Below are 23,562 nucleotides of genomic sequence, written 5' to 3' on the forward strand. Positions count from 1 at the left end.
TTTTTCTTAGGGGCAGTATTATAGTAGTTATATTCTTGTATATAGGGGCAGTATTATAATAGTTATATTCTTGTATATAGGGGGCAGTATTATAGTAGTTATATTCTTGTATATAGGGGCAGTATTATAGTAGTTATATTCTTGTATATAGGAGCAGTATTATAGTCGTTATATTCTTGTATATAGGGGGCAGTATTATAGTAGTTATATTCTTGTATATAGGGGCAGTATTATAGTAGTTATATTCTTGTATATAGGGGGCAGTATTATAGTAGTTATATTCTTGTATATAGGGGCAGTATTATAGTAGTTATATTCTTGTATATAGGAGGCAGTATTATAGTAGTTATATTCTTGTATATAGGAGCAGTATTATAGTAGTTATATTCTTGTATATAGGGACAGTATTATAGTAGTTATATTCTTGTATATAGAGGGCAGTATTATATTTATATTCTTGTATATAGGAGCAGTATTATAGTAGTTATATTCTTGTATATAGGGGGCAGTATTATAGTATTTATATTCTTGTATATAGGGGCAGTATTATAGTAGTTATATTCTTGTATATAGGAGGCAGTATTATAGTAGTTATATTCTTGTATATAGGAGCAGTATTATAGTAGTTATATTCTTGTATATAGGGACAGTATTATAGTAGTTATATTCTTGTATATAGAGGGCAGTATTATATTTATATTCTTGTATATAGGAGCAGTATTATAGTAGTTATATTCTTGTATATAGGGGGGCAGTATTATAGTCGTTATATTCTTGTATATAGGAGCAGTATTATAGTAGTTATATTCTTGTATATAGGAGCAGTATTATAGTAGTTATATTCTTGTATATAGGGGGCAGTATTATGGTAGTTATATTCCTGTATATACGGGGCAGTATTATAGTCGTTATATTCTTGTATATAGGGGCAGTATTATAGTAGTTATAGTCTTGTATATAGGAGCAGTATTATAGTAGTTATATTCCTATATATAGGAGCAGTATTATAGTGGTTATATTCTTCTGTATAGGGGGCAGTATTATAGTAGTTATATTCTTGTATATAGGGGGCAGTATTATAGTAGTTATATTCTTGTATATAGGGGCAGTATTATAGCAGTTATATTCTTGTATATAGGAGCAGTATTATAGTACTTATATTCTTGTATATAGGAGCAGTATTATAGTAGTTATATTCCTATATATAGGAGCAGTATTATAGTGGTTATATTCTTCTGTATAGGGGGCAGTATTATAGTAGTTATATTCTTGTATATAGGGGGCAGTATTATAGTAGTTATATTCTTGTATATAGGGGCAGTATTATAGCAGTTATATTCTTGTATATAGGAGCAGTATTATAGTAGTTATATTCTTGTATATAGGATCAGCATTATAGTACTTATATTCTTGTATATAGGAGCAGTATTATAGTAGTTATATTCTTGTATATAGGAGCAGTATTATAGTAGTTATATTCTTGTATATAGGAGCAGTTTTATAGTAGTTATATTCTTGTATATAGAGGGCAGTATTATAGTAGTTATATTCTTGTATATAGGGGCAGTATTATAGTAGTTATATTCTTGTACATAGAAGGTAGTATTATAGTAGTTATATTCTTGTATATAGGGGCAGTATTATAGTAGTTATATTCTTGTACATAGGGGGTAGTATTATAGTAGTTATATTCTTGTATATAGAAGGCAGTATTATAGTAGTTATATTCTTGTATATAGGGGCAGTGTTATAGTAGTTATATTCTTGTATATAGGAGCAGTATTATAGTAGTTATATTCTTGTATATAGGGGCAGTATTATAGTAGTTATATTCTTGTATATAGGGGCAGTATTATAGTAGTCATATTCTTGTACATAGGGGGTAGTATTATAGTAGTTATATTCTTGTATATAGGGGCAGTATTATAGTAGTTATATTCTTGTACATAGGGGGTAGTATTATAGTAGTTATATTCTTGTATATAGAAGGCAGTATTATAGTAGTTATATTCTTGTATATAGGGGCAGTGTTATAGTAGTTATATTCTTGTATATAGGAGCAGTATTATAGTAGTTATATTCTTGTATATAGGAGCAGTATTATAGTAGTTATATTCTTGTATATAGGGACAGTATTATAGTAGTTATATTCTTGTATATAGAGGGCAGTATTATATTTATATTCTTGTATATAGGAGCAGTATTATAGTAGTTATATTCTTGTATATAGAAGGCAGTATTATAGTAGTTATATTCTTGTATATAGGGGCAGTGTTATAGTAGATATATTCTTGTATATAGGAGCAGTATTATAGTACTTATATTCCTGTATATAGGGGGCAGTAGTATAGTAGTTATATTCTTGTATATAGTGGGCAGTATTATAGTAGTTGTATTCCTGTATATAGGAGCAGTATTATAGTAGTTATATTCTTGTATATAGGAGCAGTATTATAGTAGTTATATTCTTGTATATTTGGGCAGTGTTATAGTAGTTATATTCTTGTATATAGGAGGCAGTATTATAGTAGTTATATTCTTATATATAGGGGTAGTATTATAGTAGTTATATTCTTGTATGTAGGGGCAGTATTATAGTAGTTATATTCTTGTATATAGGGGCAGTATTATAGAAGTTATATTCTTGTATATAGGAGCAGTATTATAGTAGTTATATTCTTGTATATAGGGGGCAGCATTATAGTAGTTATATTCTTGTATATAGAGACAATATTATAGTAGTTATATTCTTATATATAGGGAGCAGTATTATAGTAGTTATATTCTTGTATATAGGAGCATTATTATAGTACCTATATTCCTGTATATATGGGACAGTATTATAGTAGTTATATTCTTGTATATAGTGGGCAGTATTATAGTAGTTATATTCCTGTATATAGGAGAAGTATTATAGTAGTTATATTATTGTATATAGGGGCAGTATTATAGTAGTTATATTCTTGTATATAGGGGCAGTATTATAGTAGTTATATTCTTCTATATAGGAGCAGTATTATAGTAGTTATATTCTTGTATATAGGGGGCAATATTATAGTAGTTATATTCTTGTATATAGGAGGCAGTATTATAGTAGTTATATTCTTGTATATAGGGAGCAGTATTATAGTAGTTATATTCTTGTATATAGGAGCAGTATTATAGTAGCTATATTCCTGTATATAGGGGGCAGTATTCTAGTAGTTATATTCTTGTATATAGTGGGCAGTATTATAGTAGTTCTATTCCTGTATATAGGAGCAGTATTATAGTAGTTATATACTTGTATATAGGGGCAGTATTATAGTAGTTATATTCTTGTATATAGGGGCAGTATTATAGTAGTTATATGTATATAGGAGGCAGTATTATAGTAGATATATTCTTTTATATAGCAGCAGTATTATAGTAATTATATTCTTGTATATAGGGGGCAGTATTATAGTAGTTATATTCCTGTATATACGGGGCAGTATTATAGTCGTTATATTCTTGTATATAGGGGCAGTATTATAGTAGTTATAGTCTTGTATACAGAAGCAGTATTATAGTCGTTATATTCTTGTATATAGAGGGCAGTATTATATTTATATTCTTGTATATAGGAGCAGTATTATAGTACTTATATTCCTGTATATAGGGGGCAGTATTATAGTAGTTATATTCTTGTATATAGTGGGCAGTATTATAGTAGTTATATTCCTGTATATAGGAGCAGTATTATAGTAGTTATATTCTTGTATATAGGAGCAGTATTATAGTAGCTATATTCCTGTATATAGGGGGCAGTATTCTAGTAGTTATATTCTTGTATATAGTGGGCAGTATTATAGTAGTTATATTCCTGTATATAGGAGCAGTATTATAGTAGTTATATACTTGTATATAGGGGCAGTATTATAGTAGTTATATTCTTGTATATAGGGGCAGTATTATAGTAGTTATATGTATATAGGAGGCAGTATTATAGTAGATATATTCTTTTATATAGCAGCAGTATTATAGTAATTATATTCTTGTATATAGGGGGCAGTATTATAGTAGTTATATTCCTGTATATACGGGGCAGTATTATAGTCGTTATATTCTTGTATATAGGGGCAGTATTATAGTAGTTATAGTCTTGTATACAGAAGCAGTATTATAGTCGTAATATTCTTGTATATAGAGGGCAGTATTATATTTATATTCTTGTATATAGGAGCAGTATTATAGTACTTATATTCCTGTATATAGGGGGCAGTATTATAGTAGTTATATTCTTGTATATAGTGGGCAGTATTATAGTAGTTATATTCCTGTATATGGGAGCAGTATTATAGTAGTTATATTCTTGTATATAGGAGCAGTATTATAGTAGCTATATTCCTGTATATAGGGGGCAGTATTCTAGTAGTTATATTCTTGTATATAGTGGGCAGTATTATAGTAGTTATATTCCTGTATATAGGAGCAGTATTATAGTAGTTATATACTTGTATATAGGGGCAGTATTATAGTAGTTATATTCTTGTATATAGGGGCAGTATTATAGTAATTATATTCTTGTATATAGGGGGCAGTATTATAGTAGTTATATTCCTGTATATACGGGGCAGTATTATAGTCGTTATATTCTTGTATATAGGGGCAGTATTATAGTAGTTATAGTCTTGTATACAGAAGCAGTATTATAGTCGTAATATTCTTGTATATAGAGGGCAGTATTATATTTATATTCTTGTATATAGGAGCAGTATTATAGTACTTATATTCGTGTATATAGGGGGCAGTATTATAGTAGTTATATTCTTGTATATAGTGGGCAGTATTATAGTAGTTATATTCCTGTATATAGGAGCAGTATTATAGTAGTTATATTCTTGTATATAGGGGCAGTATTATAGTAGTTATATTCTTGTATATAGGGGCAGTGTTATAGTAGTTATATTCTTGTATATAGGGGGCAGTATTATAGTAGTTATATTCTTGTATATAGGAGCAGTATTATAGTAGTTATATTCTTGTATATAGGGGGCAGTATTATAGTAGTTATATTCTTGTATATAGGGGGCAGTATTATAGTAGTTATATTCTTGTATGTAGGGGGCAGTATTATAGTAGTTATATTCTTGTATATAGGGGGCAGTATTACAGTAGTTATATTCTTGTATATAGGGGCAGTATTATAGTAGTTATATCCTTGTATATAGGGGGCCGTATTATAGTAGTTATATTCTTGTATATAGGGGGCAGTATTATAGTAGTTATATTCTTGTATATAGGGGCAATATTATAGTAGTTATATTCTTGTATATAGGGGCAATATTATAGTAGTTATATTCTTGTATATAGGAAAAGTATTATAGTAGTTATATTCTTGTATATAGGAGCAGTATTAGAGTAGTTATATTCCTATATATAGGAGCAGTATTATAGTGGTTATATTCTTCTGTATAGGGGGCAGTATTATAGTAGTTATATTCTTGTATATAGGGGGCAGTATTATAGTAGTTATATTCTTGTATATAGGGGCAGTATTATAGTAGTTATATTCTTGTATATAGGAGCAGTATTATAGTAGTTATATTCTTGTAAATATGGAGCAGTATTATAGTAGTTATATTCTTGTATATAGGGGCAGTATTATAGTAGTTATATTCTTGTACATAGGAGCAGTATTATTGTAGTTATATTCTTGTATATAGGGAGCAGTATTATAGTAGTTATATTCTTGTATATAGGGGGCAGTATTATAGCAGTTATATTCTTGTATATAGGGGGCAGTATTATAGTATTTATATTCTTGTATATAGGGGGCAGTATTATAGTAGTTATATTCTTGTATATAGGGGGGCAGTATTATAGTCGTTATATTCTTGTATATAGGAGCAGTATTATAGTAGTTATATTCTTGTATATGGGAGCAGTATTATAGTAGTTATATTCTTGTATATAGGGGGCAGTATTATGGTAGTTATATTCTTGTATATAGGGGGCAGTATTATAGTAGTTATATTCTTGTATATAGGAGCAGTATTATAGTAGTTATATTCTTGTATATAGGGGGCAATATTATAGCAGTTATATTCTTGTATATAGGGCCAGCATTATAGTAGTTATATTTTTGTACATTGGCAGCTATATGTTTTTAGAATGTATTTATCTATCTTTTCCTTTTTTCACGGATGAGTATAAACAAGGGGTGATACGTATATATTTTAGATGTATTTTGATATATCATCGATTTTGGACAATGGGGCAGATTTATTAATGATCGCTTACAGAAAGAGGTGCTCGGCTGAAGATGCACCAATTGACGCGCATTCTGTATGATTGATTTGGCGCATTTTGCTGCATGTTAGACTCCTTTCACTTCTTTACACCACCTATTTAGTGGTAAACTTCGGACCCGTATTTTGCACCACAAAACTAGTTTATGCAAGTGAATTGTCAAGTGGTGCCTTTCACGAGTGGAAAATCATGCTTTTTTCTGAGACACACATTAATAAATGTTTTCAACAATATATATGCCAAGAAAATAGGCGCACAAAACACTATAACCAAAGAGCAAAGACAAACCCCAATGTGTTGAAACCTTTGTTTGATCAGTACAGATTGGGAAGTAACATGTTTTTTCTCCAGTCTGTGTATATTGAGCTCGGGTCATGCAATGTAGAGAGTTAGGGTATGTGCACACACACTAATTACGTCCGTAATATACGGACGTATTTCGGCAGCAAGTTCCGGACCGAACTCAGTGCAGGGAGCCGGGCTCCTAGCATCATACTTATGTACGATGCTAGGAGTCCCTGCCTCGCTGCAGGACAACTGTCACGTACTGAAAACATGATTACAGTACGGGACAGTTGTCCGGCAGCGAGGCAGGGACTCCTAGCGTCGTACATAAGTATGATGCTAGGAGCCCGGCTCCCTGCACTGAGTTCGGTCCGGAACTTGCGGCCGAAATACGTCCGTAAATACGGACGTAATTAGTGTGTGTGCACATACCCTTAGGTACAAGTAAAAAAAAAATTCCATTTTAGTGTAAATAGAAACAATGTTATTTATGGTTAGTAAAGGATCAATCATTGTGGCATCTTGTGTCTTTTTTTTCTCTCCATCGCTTCTTTTTTTGGGGTATTGACAATGTTTTTGTCCTTTCCTCCTTCTGCAGATAATTGTGACGATCCGCTGGTGTCTCCTCTTCCACAGACGGCATTTGACAGCTCCTCAGAAATGCTCCTCAGCAATGCAAAGCTCAACAGTCAAGATGGTAAGATCACTGTTTGAAGTATCTGTCACTGTCCGAGACGGCTTTGATGAATAATTTATCAAGAAGGATTCTGCAGCTGAAATCAGCTCCTAAAACAGAGAAACGTGCATTGTATTAAAATCTTGTTTAAGTAAAGAATTCAACAGTTGAATTTATTAGGTTAAGTCTCTTCCCTAAGGGCATGGCCAGACGTGGCGGAATTGCTATGGAATTCGCTGCGGACAGTCCGCAGTGGAATTCTCCAGCGGTCGTTTTTACATTTGTTTCAATACATTTTTAGGCAAGTTAGTTCAGATGTGGCGGAAAACTCCGCTGCGGACCATAGGCTGCGGTGCAGAATTTTCCCTCCCAGCATGCACTGGCTGTTGCGGAGAAGAAGCGGAATTTCACTGCGGATTTCAGCCTTTGCAATTCAAAAACTGAAATCTGTGGCAAGTCCGCTGTCTTTTCTGCAACGTCTGAATTACCTGTCAAATATGCAAATGTTGGTGCAGATTCGTTGCGTAATTGCCCCAAATCTGCACCAACATTTGCAGTAGAAAATTCTCCACCACGTCTGGCCGTGCCCTAAGTTGGGGGTAAAGGGGTTTTCCAATATCTCTGTTTCATACATGTGTTAATTTAGCTTTTTATATGTTTCCCATTAAATTTTAACTGGGAGTGACCATGCATATTTGGCTAAGTTTCTTTTGTAGACTGTGACCCCCCTTGGTCCTGAGATTGTTGAGGGTTTGAGTATTGAGACCCCACCAAACCCTTGGTCCCGGGGATTCGTGGGGTCCCAATTCTCAAACCCTCAACAATCTCAGGACCAAGGGTCCTTTTACATCGGCCCATTTTGGCCGTAACAACGGGTTTCCGATCAACGAGACAGCTCATTGATCGGTGCTGGTTTGCTCCTTTCACATGGAACAATGATCGGTTTTGTATGGGAACGATTCTTACTATGATCGCTCGTCCCCGTACTTTTTTTATCATGTTGGCAGCACATCTCTCTGTTTATTGTGCTGCCGATTATATTTTCTGCTACAAAAAAGATACAATCAGCCGATATATGAGTTTTGCTTGTTCATCGGCTGATCGTTGTCCTGTTTACACAGTGCAATGATCGGGAACCAGCCTTCTGTAAACGCACATCGTTGGTCCGTGTAAAAGGGCCCCAAGGCTTTCACAGCCTGCTACAGAAAAATGTCCGCAAATGCATACATTTATGGCATATCTAACTTATATAATTATTGGGAAAACCTCATGCTCCTGCTTTTTGTTTAAATCCACACTGATGGTTAAGGGTTAACTTGATTATTCTGACTGGCCTTCTAAAAGTAAATGCCCCTGTGATCACAAGAGGAGCATGCAAGTGGCGCCACAGGGAAAATGTGGTACTATAAGCTAATTGGTGACCATATGGTTAAACTTAGTTGCCGAGGACAAGAGCTGCTCTCCTCCTTATAATACCAAACGGGGACCCACCACTACGATTTCTGTATATCCGAATACCACATAAGGACAGGGATTGTTCAATTAGCATAACTAACTTAAAGTCCAGGATCAAATAATTTTTCCAGTTCCAAATTTATTCTTAGTTCTAGCAGAGGCCGCCATGTTTTCACTATGAGTAGAAAGGGATGAAAATGCTGAATGATTATGATGGATCTTTACAATGGTGGCTCTGGTAATGGCACTTCTTGCAGGTAGACACTTAAATATATTTGAGCCGCTAATTAGAAAACATCACTGGTAATATTTTATATCATGTTAATAATTTACCACGTTTTATTAGTCTGGTAGGGATCATACAGGACATCCATATAAAGCAGCGCCCCATGTATGCAAACAATGCCCCCTCGCCCTTGAACCAGTTTTAATGGCACCCAATGTGGACTCCCATTTAGATGAATAGGAAACCATTTCTGAAGGGCTGTTTATGGCGGACTGTCAATGGAAGGGGCTTACATACCATAGAGCAAACCATGCAGAAGATATAGAGACTTTGTAGAGAGGGTGCCCAGCTCTGGTTAATCCCATTCCCTTTGCAATTGGGTTAGGAGGACCTGCGCAGGCTTACCCTCTCAAGAGAACCTGCGTGGTTGCCAGACAAGGGGTTAGGGAATTGGCCCAATGGTTATGGAAAGTTCTGATGAAGAAACATTAATGGGCCTATTTTTCTTGAGTAGCAAAACCGGGCTCCATAATGGGTAGCCAATTACCATTTTTGTTATAGGGCCCCCATACTTCTATGTACACAACTCGACTGACAGATTCTGTTTTGTTGCCTCTTTTAAGTGCATTGACATAACACAATAAACATCTCCTGTATTCTTCTGAGGACGTCTGCAAGAAGATTGCACAGGATTTAATAAAATCCAACATCATATTGTGACACCATAAATCTATTGTAGTGATTGATTGATTGATTGATTGATTGATTGATTGATTGATTGATTGATTGATTGATTGATTGATTGATTGAATATTAAGTATTATGGCAGCGCAGCACAGTGTGTGTATCTGAGACTGCAAAGAGGTGACTATCCCTTTTAGGCTTATGCTACTGTAGATTGGGTGTAGTAATTGGCTTTATGGTGGGATAGGAGGCTCAGGATTTAGGCTTTGTTCGCATCTGCCTCCTGGTTTCCTAGTTTCGCACGAGACACCCTGTTGACATAATGGGGATCAACAGGTTCCATTTTGGTGTCTGTAAATTTCACGTGCCGCCAGCGGCACACCTTTTTTTCCCCTCGTACAATCTGACAGAATCTGTGAAAGGTTCTGAACCTCTGACGCAGATCTAAACAGAGCCTAAGCATGCGTCAGTAAATCATTTTCTTTCATCTTCTCCCAGCTTTAAATATCTGCATCTTATTAAAGGTTTGTCCCCTAAGACTGGTGTGGAGGCTCCACCAGACATATCTCTGTTAAGGCAATCAAAACTGAAAAGTAAAAAATGGCGCAAACATCGGGCATTAACCAAAGAGATGTGGAGTGGATGGTGTTGTAGTGATATGCTCACCTGGTGATGTTGTTCTAGGAGCACGACATGCCTGTAGACTGAGTCTTGAATTTGTGGATTATGCAGGGAATTGTAGGCCACGGGTTGTGCCGGATACAAATTCTTTGTCCGGTTGTCAGAAATGGTAGCAGTGTATTGGGAAATTCCCAAGAATCAGCCCTACGAGCGGCACTGTTCCCTTTTTGAAGAGGTGCGATGAAGGTTCCTTAGTGTCGCATGGCAAAGGAGGCAAACACTGTGGGTACTTGAAAGTTCTTTAATAAAGTAGATGGATACAAGTGACGCGTTTCAGAGCCGGACCGGCTCCTTCCCCAGGCAGTATCACAAGGAACGTATATCCCTGTGATACTGCCTGAGGAATGAGCCGGTCCGGTTCCGAAACGCGTCACTTGTATCCATCTACTTTATTAACCGGTTAAGGACTAGGCTGTTTTACAGCTAAATGACCAGAGCAAATTTCACAATTTTGCTATGCGCTTCTTTAGATGACTATAACTCAGCAGGTGAATAAAGTTCATCTTTGAATTTTACACTCTTTTTAAAGGACAGATAGGGCTTTGTTTTAGTGGCATTTGTCAGTATATATAATTATTTTTTTTTTCTCTAAAGTGGGCAAAATTGGAAAAAAATCAAGAATTTAACAATTGCGTCGGTTTATGCTAGCATTTTTCACACACGGTATGGACCACGGACAAAATTAATCTCCTTTCACATTCTTCCACTTCTCCCGTGCATGGGGATACCAAATATGTGAGCCTTATTCGCTGTGCGGGCATGTGCCAGGGCTTGGCATAAAAGGAGGCTTTTTGGCCTTTTCGGTCCAGGAATTTTGCATTTGATTTTAGAGCCGTATACTGTTTTCTGGGGGGCCTAATGCTGCTGAAACATTAGAATCACCCCATAAATGACTTCATTCACACAAGTAGACCCCACAAGGTTTCCTTCAAGGGGTTTATCATATTTTTAGCAAGTCCAGTTTTCTTCTGAAAGTTTCTTGAATAAGATGGAACAAAATAAAATCAGCACTTTTTTAGCAAATGCGTCAGTTTAGGCTAGTATTTTTCACACACGGTATAGTCCACGGACAAAATTAATCTCCTTTCACATTCTTCCACTTCTCCCGTGCATGGGGATACCAAATATGTGTGCCTTATTCGCTGTGCGGGCATGTGCCAGGGCTTGGCATAAAAGGAGGCTTTTTGGCCTTTTCGGTCCAGGAATTTTGCATTTGATTTTATAGCCGTATACTGTTTTCTGGGGGGCCTAATGCTGCTGAAACATTAGAATCACCCCATAAATGACTTCATTCACACAAGTAGACCCCACAAGGTTTCCTTCAAGGGGTTTATCATATTTTTAGACAGTCCAGTTTTCTTCTGAAAGTTTCTTGAATAAGATGGAACAAAATAAAATCAGCACTTTTTTAGCAAATGCGTCAGTTTAGGCTAGCATTTTTCACACACGGTATAGACCACGGTCAAAATTCATCTCCTTTCACATTCTTCCACTTCTCCCGTGCATGGGGATACCAAATATGTGTGCCTTATTCACTGTGCGGGCATGTGCCAGGGCTTGGCATAAAAGGAGGCTTTTTGGTCCAGGAATTTTGCATTTGATTTTAGAGCCGCATACTGTTTTCTGGGGGGTGTAATGCTGCTGAAACATTAGAATCACCCCATAAATGACTTCATTCGCACAAGTAGACCCCACAAGGTTTCCTTCAAGGGGTTTATCATATTTTTAGACAGTCCAGTTTTCTTCTGAAAGTTTCTTGAATAAGATGGAACAAAATAAAATCAGCACTTTTTTAGCAAATGCGTCAGTTTATGCCAGTATTTTTCACACACGGTATAGACCACGGCCAAAATTCATCTCCTTTCACATTCTTCCACTTCTCCCGTGCATGGGATACCAAATATGTGTGCCTTATTCACTGTGCGGGCATGTGCCAGGGCTTGGCATAAAAGGAGGCTTTTTGGCCTTTTCGGTCCAGGAATTCTGCACTTGACTTTATAGCCGCATACTGTTTTCTGGGGGGTGTAATGCTGCTGAAAGATTAGAATCACCCCATAAATGACTTCATTCACGCAAGCAGACCCCACAAGGTTTTCTTCAAGGGGTTTATCATATTTTTAGACAGTCCAGTTTTCTTCTGAAAGTTTCTTGAATAAGATGGAACAAAATAAAATTAGCAATTTTTTAGCAAATGCGTCAGTTTATACCAGCATTTTTCACACACGGTATAGACCACGGTCAAAATTAATCTCCGTTCACATTCTGCCACTTCTCCCGTGCACGGGGATACCAAATATGTGGCCTTATTTATCACATAGAGATGTAGGAGGGCGGACGATAGAAGAAGATTATTTCACATATCGCTTTTTTTCAAAGCTGGTTTTACAAAACTCAACAGAGTTTCTATAACACTTCCAAAATATCTGCTCGTCCACACTTACATTCTGCTCAGGGGTGTAGAGTTGCAGAAATAAATTATTCAGGGAATTTATTAGCGGTCTTATTTTGAACAACCGATCCCGGTTTGCATCGGTACTTGGGGGGGCCTGTGCGTTGTCATTGAAGTGGAGGAACCTCATTATTGTCTCATAACGAGACCTGGGCATTACTGCAGAATATACTGGGGTGGCTTGGGCGGGTCTTGTTGACCAGTAAGACCTAATGGAGGGCTTTTTGACAATACCCATATTTAGGGTGAGCCCCAAATTTTTTTTTAATTCCTGCAAATTGGTGGGCGTCCAATCTCTGGCATGGGTGGATGAAGGTTTCTGCCTTATATATTGCGTGGCATATAAATTTGTTTCGTGGACAATCTGATTTAGGATGTCGTCCGTTATAAATAAATGGAAGTAATCCATTTGGACAAAATTTGTATTGTCCACGGTTATGCCAGGAGTGGCAGTAAATCCGTGGATTCTAGGCCCAAAAGATGGGGCAGGTGCCCATACAAGAGCCTGGACTGGAGGGACCAGGCTGTCCCGTGCTACAGCGCTACTTGGCCCTGCGCTTTCATGTTCTGCAGTTTCGACTGCATCAGGGACAACGTCCCCTGAAGATGAACCTGAAGTGACGCTGTCATCGTCACTACCTAAAACAGGTTCCATCTCGAACGCCATCTCTGATGCGGTCTCCGACTCAGACCACAGCATGGCGTATGCCTCCTCGGCGCTAAACAACTTCCTCGCCATAACGTAACTAACACTAACACTAACTAAACAAATTTTATTTTTTTATTTTTTTTATAAAACACACAAACTAAGGCCCCATGCACACGACCGTGCCCGCAATTGCTGTCCGCGATCGCGGGCACGGCCGGCCGCTGACTGACAGCCGCATTTTCGGGCCGTGCTCCCATACAAAGTATGGGAGCACGGCCCGCAAAATGCGAAAGAACGGACATGTTCCATAATTCCCGGAACATTTCCACGGCACTGACACCCTTCCGTAGTGCTACTGAAAGGTGTCAGCGTTCAATGAAAGTGAATGGCTCAGTTTTTGCGGACCGCAGTTGCGGTCCGCAAAAACGGAGGTTTTTTGCTGTCGTGTGCATGGGGCCTAACTGCTATATATATCTACACTACCGCTAACAAAAAAATAAACCGCTATTGCTATATATATTATATATATGTGGATATATATATAATTATATACTCCCTACCTGCCTATTCTAATAGAATAAAAGAAAGAAAGGTAGATAGATAGAAAAAAAGATAGATGGATAGATAGATTGTATAGATAGATAGAAATCTATCTATACAGAGAATGTTTTATAGTGTAACTGTTTGTTTTTTTTTCACTGTAATCTTCTGGCAGCAATTCTCCCGAGTCTCTTTTTCTCCTCAAACTGAAACAATATTTGAGGAGAAGAAAAGAGGCAGGAGATTTACTGCCAGAAAACTCAAAATAAAACAAATGTGGTCGCTGTGATTTTCACAGCGACCACATGTTCAGGGACCATCAGATTGGTCCCTGATACTCTGCCCAGTGCCCAGAGCTGTTGGTAACAGCGAGGGCACAGGGCTGTGTGCACGCGATCGCGGGCACAGGGCTGTGTGCACGCGATCGCGTGCACACTGTTTTATAAGCAGAAATGCATGTGATCGCTGTGATTGGTTGTCACAGCGACCACATGTTCAGGGACCATCAGATTGGTCCCTGATACTCTGCCCAGTGCCCAGAGCTGTTGGTAACAGCGAGGGCACAGGGCTGTGTGCACGCGATCGCGTGCACACTGTTTTCTAAGCAGAAATGCATGTGATCGCTGTGATTGGTTGTCACAGCGATCACATGTTCAGGGGCCAAAAGATTGACCCCTGACATTCTGCCCAGTGCCCATGGCTGTTAGCAACAGCCAGGGCATAGAGCTGTGTGCACGCGATCGCGCGTGCACAGTCTCTGAAGTGCGGCCGTATATATACTATACGCCGGACTTTAGAGACCCTGACTGCTGGCCGTATATTTACGGCCAGCGGTCGGGAACCTGTTAAAGAACTTTCATGTATCCTGTATTATACTCCAGAGCTGCACTCACTATTCTGCTGGTGGAGTCACTGTGTACATACATTACATTACTAATCCTGTACTGATCCTGAGTTACATCCTGTATTATACTCCAGAGCTGCACTCACTATTCTGCTGGTGGAGTCACTGTGTACATACATTAAATTACTAATCCTGTACTGATCCTGAGTTACATCCTGTATTATACTCCAGAGCTGCACTCACTATTCTGCTGGTGGAGTCGCTGTGTACATACATTACATTACTTATCCTGTACTGATCCTGAGTTATATCCTGTATTATACTCCAGAGCTGCACTCACTATTCTGCTGGTGGAGTCACTGTGTACATACATTACATTACTTATCCTGTACTGATCCTGAGTTATATCCTGTATTATACTCCAGAGCTGCACTTACTATTCTGCTGTTGGAGTCACTGTGTACATACATTACATTATTAATCCTGTACTGATCCTGAGTTACATTCTGTATTATACTCCAGAGCTGCACTCATAATTTTCCTAGTTTATATTGAAGTCAGTAAACAAGCTTCTCTAGTAGCTTCTCTGAGCTAAAAGGGCGGACACAGGCAGCAAAGGGACCCCATACAAAAAAAAAAGGAAATGGGCCCCTTGTTCTCCAATAGCTTATAATGTAGAGCTCCCCCATATATCTTTCTTACAATCTACCAGTAATTAAGAACCAAGAAGTTAGCTCAGTTCCTTACATGCAATTTAATAGACAGTAGGAAGCCATCAGCTGCTTTTTAAAGTGGTAGCAGGTTATTTACTTACTGGGCCCCTGTACAGCAGCACAGGTAGAAAATACATTGTGTCCCCTGCTGAGCTCTTTAAATGCAAAAGAGGGGGGGGGGGGCAGTTAGTTTTTCCTATCCCAGATTACTGTACAGTGCCTGGTGTAAAGATCATACTTTCCAGAATACGAATCACCAGAGCAAGCTTTGTGCAGACAATGCCCGAGCAGGGAATGCTGTAAAATTGACCTTAAAACTGCAGAATCATGAGTGCAGCTCTGGAGTATAATACAAGTTGTAACTCAGGATCAGTACAAGACAAGTAATACTTTAAAACTGCACATGTCAAAGCAATATGTATAATTTATGGAAATTACCTGTCACCTTGTGCTATTCAGTATGAATAAAAACTGCCCCATATATACCGCCTTGTTACGGGCCGCAGTAAATCTGTTCAGTAATAAGCTGCTCTGTGATTCCATCTAGGGGAATTATGTGGCTGAAATTGCAGAACGCAGACATGTATTGAATAGTATCCGGCTGAATGTGCATAATATAAGCTGCACTTGTTACTTGGGAAGTGTTGCTCTGCAGAAGTGTCATTCCTGGTGCCGTCAATCTGATGTCATTTCATTCATGGAATCAGCTTCTTATTGTTCTCGATAGTTTCCATTACTTATGACACCGGTCCCCGTCTATTAGTACAACCGTAGCATAATACTGACTTAACCACGCACATTCACCATAATCTCTGCAAATCCCTCGTCTTTCGTTCCTGACACAGTCTTTTTATTTTCTGTGAACAAAGAGAATTATGTTAATTTAAAGAAGAAGGAAAATGTATTTTACTTTGAGCCGCTTGAAAATTTTAATCAAGAAACTTATTCGATTTATGAAAATATCTTTGGCGCTCAGGTGTTGACAACTCATTTTTCTATAAAAGATCTCCCAATGAAAGAGGGACTGAAAGTAAAAGGCTGACATCATTTCTCCCTCATTGATCCTGCATTATAAATGAGTGATGTACCAGGAGATAGAATCGGTGGAGAGCCGACAGGTCCTGTATATTACACCAGACAGGAGAACTGACAGATCCTCTATACTCAGTGGCGGATTAAGAAGACCATGGGCCCTGGGCTGTTACCCAAACTTGGGCCCCCCTTCTCCACCACCACCCTGCCGCGCCGTAACTATTGCTAACACTACCTAAACACTAGTACACAAAGTAGGCACATTATGCACAAAGTACACACAGTACGCACATTATGCACAAAGTACGCACATTATGCACAAAGTACGCACATTATGCACATTATGCACAAAGTACGCACAGTACACAAAGTACCACATTATGCACAAAGTACACAAAGTAGGCACATTATGCACAAAGTACGCACAGTACACAAAGTACCACATTATGCACAAAGTACGCAAATTATGCACAAAGTACGCACATTATGCACAAAGTACGCACATTATGCACAAAGTACGCACATTATGCACAAAGTACACAAAGTAGGCACATTATGCACAAAGTACGCACATTATGCACAAAGTACACAAAGTACCACATTATGCACAAAGTACACAAAGTAGGCACATTATGCACAAAGTACGCACAGTACACAAAGTACCATATTATGCACAAAGTACGCACATTATGCACAAAGTAAGGACATTATGCACAAAGTACACAAAGTATGCACATTATGCACAAAGTACGCACATTATGCACAAAGTACACAAAGTACGCACATTATGCACAAAGTAGGCACATTATGCACAAAGTACGCACATTATGCACAAAGTACACAAAGTACGCACATTATGCACAAAGTATGCACAGTACACAAAGTACCACATTATGCACAAAGTACGCACATTATGCACAAAGTACACACATTATGCACAAAGTACACAAAGTACGCACATTATGCACAAAGTAGGCACATTATGCACAAAGTACGCACATTATGCACAAAGTACACACATTATGCACAAAGTACACAAAGTACGCACATTATGCACAAAGTAGGCACATTATGCACAAAGTACGCACATTATGCACAAAGTACACACATTATGCACAAAGTACACAAAGTACGCACATTATGCACAAAGTAGGCACATTATGCACAAAGTACGCACATTATGCACAAAGTAGGCACATTATGCACAAAGTACGCACATTATGCACAAAGTACCCACATTATGCACAAAGTACACAAAGTACGCACATTATGCACAAAGTAGGCACATTATGCACAAAGTACGCACATTATGCACAAAGTAGGCACATTATGCACAAAGTATGCACATTATGCACAAAGTATGCACAGTACACAAAGTACCACATTATGCACAAAGTACGCACATTATGCACAAAGTAGGCACATTATGCACAAAGTATGCACAGTACACAAAGTACCACATTATGCACAAAGTACGCACATTATGCACAAAGTACGCACATTATGCACAAAGTACGCACAAAGTACGCACATTATGCACAAAGTACGCACAAAGTCCGCACATTATGCACAAAGTACGCACAGTACAAAGTACGCACATTATGCACAAAGTACGCACAGTACACAAAGTACACACATTATGCACAAAGTACACAAAGTAGGCACATTATACACAAAGTATGCATAGTACACAAAGTACACACGAGTATGCACATTATACACTAAGTAGGCACATTATACACGAGTATGCACATTATACACAAAGTACACCTTGTAAACACATGAATATGGACATTAAACATACATGAATATGGACATTAAACATACATGAATATGGACATTAAACATACATGAATATGGACATTAAACACACATGAATATGGATATTAAACACACATGCACTTACCTTTTATGTCTTCACTGCAGCTCTTCTCCTGCTCACAGCACAGAGCCCGCCGACAGTCTCCCCTCCCCCATGTCCCGACAGCTAGCAGCAGAGATGTTTAGAGCAGGGAAGGGGGGCTGGAGGGGGAGCTTCTAAAGCAGCACAGACCACGGCTGCTAAGTAGAAGCAAAGCTCCCCTCGCCTGACAGGTGCGGTCCTGGCACCGGGGGCTCCCTCCGGTGCTAGCGACGCCACTGGGCATGAGGGGGTTCGGGCGGTCATAGGCTCCTTGGGCCCCCTGGCAGTCTTGGGCCCCGGGCGACCGCCCGAAACGCCCTAATGATAATCCGCCACTGTCTATACTACACCACACAGGAGAACTGACAGATCCTCTATACTACACCACACAGGAGAGCTGACAGATCCTCTATACTACACCACACAGGAGAGCTGACAGATCCTCTATACTACACCACACAGGAGAACAGACAGCTCCTCTATACTACACCACACAGGAGAGCTGACAGATCCTCTATACTACACCACACAGGAGAGCTCACTGATCCTCTATACTACACCACACAGGAGAGCTGACAGCTCCTCTATATTACACCAAACAGGAGAACTGACAGCTCCTCTATACTACACCACACAGGAGAGCTGACAGCTCCTCTATACTACACCACACAGGAGAGCTGACAGATCCTCTATACTACACCACACAGGAGAACTGACAGATCCTCTATACTACACCACACAGGAGAGCTGACAGATCCTCTATACTACACCACACAGGAGAGTTGACAAATCCTCTATACTACACCACACAGGAGAGCTGACAGCTCCTCTATACTACACCACACAGGAGAGCTGACAGATCCTCTATACTACACCACACAGGAGAGCTCACTGATCCTCTATACTACACCACACAGGAGAGCTGACAGCTCCTCTATATTACACCAAACAGGAGAACTGACAGCTCCTCTATACTACACCACACAGGAGAGCTGACAGCTCCTCTATACTACACCACACAGGAGAGCTGACAGATCCTCTATACTACACCACACAGGAGAACTGACAGATCCACTATACTACACCACACAGGAGAGCTGACAGCTCCTCTATACTACACCACACAGGAGAGCTGACAGCTCCTCTATACTACACCACACAGGAGAACAGACAGCTCCTCTATACTACACCACACAGGAGAGCTGACAGATCCTCTATACTACACCACACAGGAGAGCTCACTGATCCTCTATACTACACCACACAGGAGAGCTGACAGCTCCTCTATATTACACCAAACAGGAGAACTGACAGCTCCTCTATACTACACCACACAGGAGAGCTGACAGCTCCTCTATACTACACCACACAGGAGAACTGACAGCTCCTCTATACTACACCACACAGGAGAGCTGACAGCTCCTCTATACTACACCACACAGGAGAGCTGACAGATCCTCTATACTACACCACACAGGAGAACTGACAGATCCACTATACTACACCACACAGGAGAGCTGACAGCTCCTCTATACTACACCACACAGGAGAGCTGACAGCTCCTCTATACTACACCACACAAGAGAGCTGACAGCTCCTCTATACTACACCACACAGGAGAACTGACAGATCCTCTATACTACACAACACAGGAGAGCTGAAAGCTCCTCTATACTACACCACACAGGAGAGCTGACAGCTCCTCTATACTACACCACACAGGAGAACTGACAGATCCTCTATACTACACCACACAGGAGAACTGACAGATCCTCTATACTACACCACACAGGAGAGCTGACAGATCATCTATACTTCACCACACAGGAGAGCTGAAAGCTCCTCTATACTACACCTTACAGGAGAGCTGACAGATCCTCTATACTACACCACACCACACAGGAGAGCTGACAGATTCTCTATACTACACCACACAGGAGAACTGACAGATCCTCTATACTACACCACAAAGGAGAACTGACAGATCCTCTACACTACACCACACAAGAGAGCTGACAGATCCTCTATACTACACTACACAGGAGAGCTCACAGATCCTGTATATTACACAACACAAGAGAGCTGACAGATCCTGTATATTACACCACAAAGGAGAGCTGACAGAACCCGTATATTACACCACACAAGAGAGCTGACAGATACTATATATTACACCACACAGGAGAGCTGACAAATCCCGTATATTACATCACACAGGAGAGCTGACAGACTCTCTATACTACACCACCCAGGAGAACTGACAGATTCTCTATACTATACTACACAGGACATCTGACAGCTCCTCTATACTACACCACACAGAAGAGCTGACAGATCCTCTATACTACAATACACTACACAGGACAACTGACAGCTCCTTTATACTGCACCACACAGGAGAGATGACAGATCCTCTCTACTACACCGCACAGGAGAACTGACAGATCCACTATACTACACCACACAAGAGAGCTGACATATCCTCTATACTACACCACACAGGAGAGTTGACAGCTCCTCTATACTACACCACACAGGAGAGCTGACATATCCTCTATACTACACCACACAGGAGAACTGACAAATCCTATATACTACACCACACAGGAGAACTGACAGATCCTCTATACTAAACCACACAGGAGAACTGACAGATCCTCTATACTACACCATACAGGAGAACTAACAGATCCTCTACACTACACCGCACAGGAGAGCTGACAGATCCTCTATACTACACCACACAGGAGAGCTGACAGATCCTCTGTTCTAAACCACACAGGAGAGCTGACAACAACTCTTTACTGCACCACACAGGAGAGCTGACAGATCCTCTATACTGCACCACACAGGAGAGCTGACAGATCCTCTATACTGCACCACAAAGGAGAGCTGGCAGATCCTCTATACTACACCACACATGAGAGCTGACAGATACTCTATACTACACCACACAGGACAGCTGACAGATCCTCTATACTACACCACACAGGAGAGCTGACAGATCCTCTATACTACACCACACAGAAGAGCTGACATATCCTCTATACTACACCACACAGGAGAGTTGACAGCTCCTCTATACTACACCACACAGGAGAGCTGACAGATTCTCTATATTACACCACACAGGAGAGCTGAAAGATCCTCTATACTACACCACACAGGAGAGCTGACAGATCCTCTATACTACATCACACAGGAGAGCTGACAGATCATCTATACTACGCCACACAGGACAGCTGACAGCTCCTCTATACTACACCACACAGGAGAGCTGACAGATCCTCTATACTACACCACACAGGAGAGCTGACAGATCCTCTATACTACACCACACAGGAGAACTGACAGAACCTCTATACTACACTACACAGGAGAACCGACAGATCCTCTATACTACATCACAAAGGAAAACTGACAGATCATCTATACTACACCACACAGGAGAGCTGACAGATCCTCTATACTACACCACACAGAAGAGCTGACAGCTCCTCTATACTACATCACACAGGAGAGCTGACAGATCCTCTATACTACACCACACAGGAGAGCTGACATATCCTCTATACTACACCACACAGGAGAGCTGACCATTCCTCTATACTACACCACACAGCAGAGCTGACAGGTCCTCCATAGTAATATATAATGTATTAAGTGCAGATAACTTAATGTGTGAATGTTTAAAGGGAACTCTTACTAGATTTTAGGGCACTAATTCACCAGCTTGTCATTATACTACTAGGAAATAGGAACCTAGACATGCCCCTCTCAAAACTGTCCTTTTTTCAATTTTGGCAAAAAATAAGTTAAAAAGCGTACGTTGTATGTAAACTAGCAGAGAAGCATCCTGAGATGATTCCACGTGTACTGGCCTCAGCTTTATCTGAGCACTGCACATGCGCCAAATGTTGTCGGACTCACCTCAAGATTTACACACGTGCTGTATAACTTCTGTTTAGACCAAGTATTTAAATGGATAGTTTTGAGACAGGTAAGTTTAGTTTGCTATTTTCCATCAGTATAATGATATGCTGGTGGTTAAGTGCCTTAAAATCTTGTGACAGCTTCTAAAAAAAGCTAAGTTCACACTGAGTTTTTTGACGCACCAAAACTCGGCAAAAACGGCCCGAAAATGCCTCCCATTTATTTCAATGGGAGGCGGAGGCGTCTTTTTCCCACGAGCGGTAAAACCGCCTCGCGGGGAAAAGAAGCAACATGCCCTATCTTCGGGCGTTTACGCCTCTGACCTCCCATTGACTTCAACGGGAGGCAGAGAAAGCGTATTTCGCGGTGTTTTATGCCCGCGGCACTCAATGGCCACGGGCAAAAAACGCCGGCTATGTTCACATGGAGTATTTTGCAGGCGGTATTTCTGCCTCAAAATTCCGTTTGGAAGTTTGAGGCAGATTTTCCTCTCCCTGCACGCCGATTTTGACAGCGTTTTTCGCCCCCGCGGCCATTGAGCGCCGCGGGCATAAAACGCCACAAAATGCGCTATCGGGCCTGCCCGTGCCTTTATTACGGCCTGAAATAGGACATGTTCTATATTTTTCAACTGTACGGGCACCTTCCCGTAAGCATACGGGAAGGTACCCGTGGCCAATAGAAGTCTATGGGCCCGTAATTACGGGCTTTTTTACTTTAGTGTGCATGAGGCCTAAGTCATCAGTTTTTTTCATAGGCAGCACATTGGCTTATTATGGCCACTTACAAAGGTCACACTGTTAAACGGGATAAAGATATGCTGCTTTTTGTTGTGTTATCTTTATTTTAGATAAAATAACACATTTACATAATCATTTGTCCAACTTTCTAGAACTTCCAGAGCCCTAGGAAATATAACAGATGGATAAACACAATGAAATTAATCAGCAACTTAGACTAAAATAAGAAAACGAGGCTTCACTAGTTTCCACAATGACCAGCATTGTCAGGTCAGCATTGTTACTTTTGGTAGAAGACGATACAAAAAGAATTGCATTTTAAATTAAGTCTGTCATGTTTCAAGCAGAGGCTTTTATCTGCACATCAAAATTATCAAAACAGATGGAATAGACACATTCCTTGCATGAAGCTTAGCAACAACGACAGGTACAAAATTCTCAGAAAAGGAAGGGCAAGTTGCAGGGGAGGACTAGAAGTG

At 39.6% G+C, this 23,562-nt stretch overlaps 1 protein-coding gene across 1 annotated transcript in view; it reads left to right on the forward strand.

Moving 5' to 3' along the window:
• Window positions 1–23,562, forward strand: part of CNTNAP5 (contactin associated protein family member 5) — a 393,202-nt gene that overhangs the window by 78,851 nt on the left and 290,789 nt on the right. The window contains exon 2 of the mRNA XM_075829064.1: window positions 7,157–7,255. Coding sequence (XP_075685179.1) covers window positions 7,157–7,255 — 99 coding nt within the window. The remainder of the gene's footprint in view (window positions 1–7,156; window positions 7,256–23,562) is intronic.

This window comes from Rhinoderma darwinii, chromosome 6, assembly GCF_050947455.1.
Source record: "Rhinoderma darwinii isolate aRhiDar2 chromosome 6, aRhiDar2.hap1, whole genome shotgun sequence".
Classification (NCBI taxonomy): domain Eukaryota; kingdom Metazoa; phylum Chordata; class Amphibia; order Anura; family Rhinodermatidae; genus Rhinoderma; species Rhinoderma darwinii.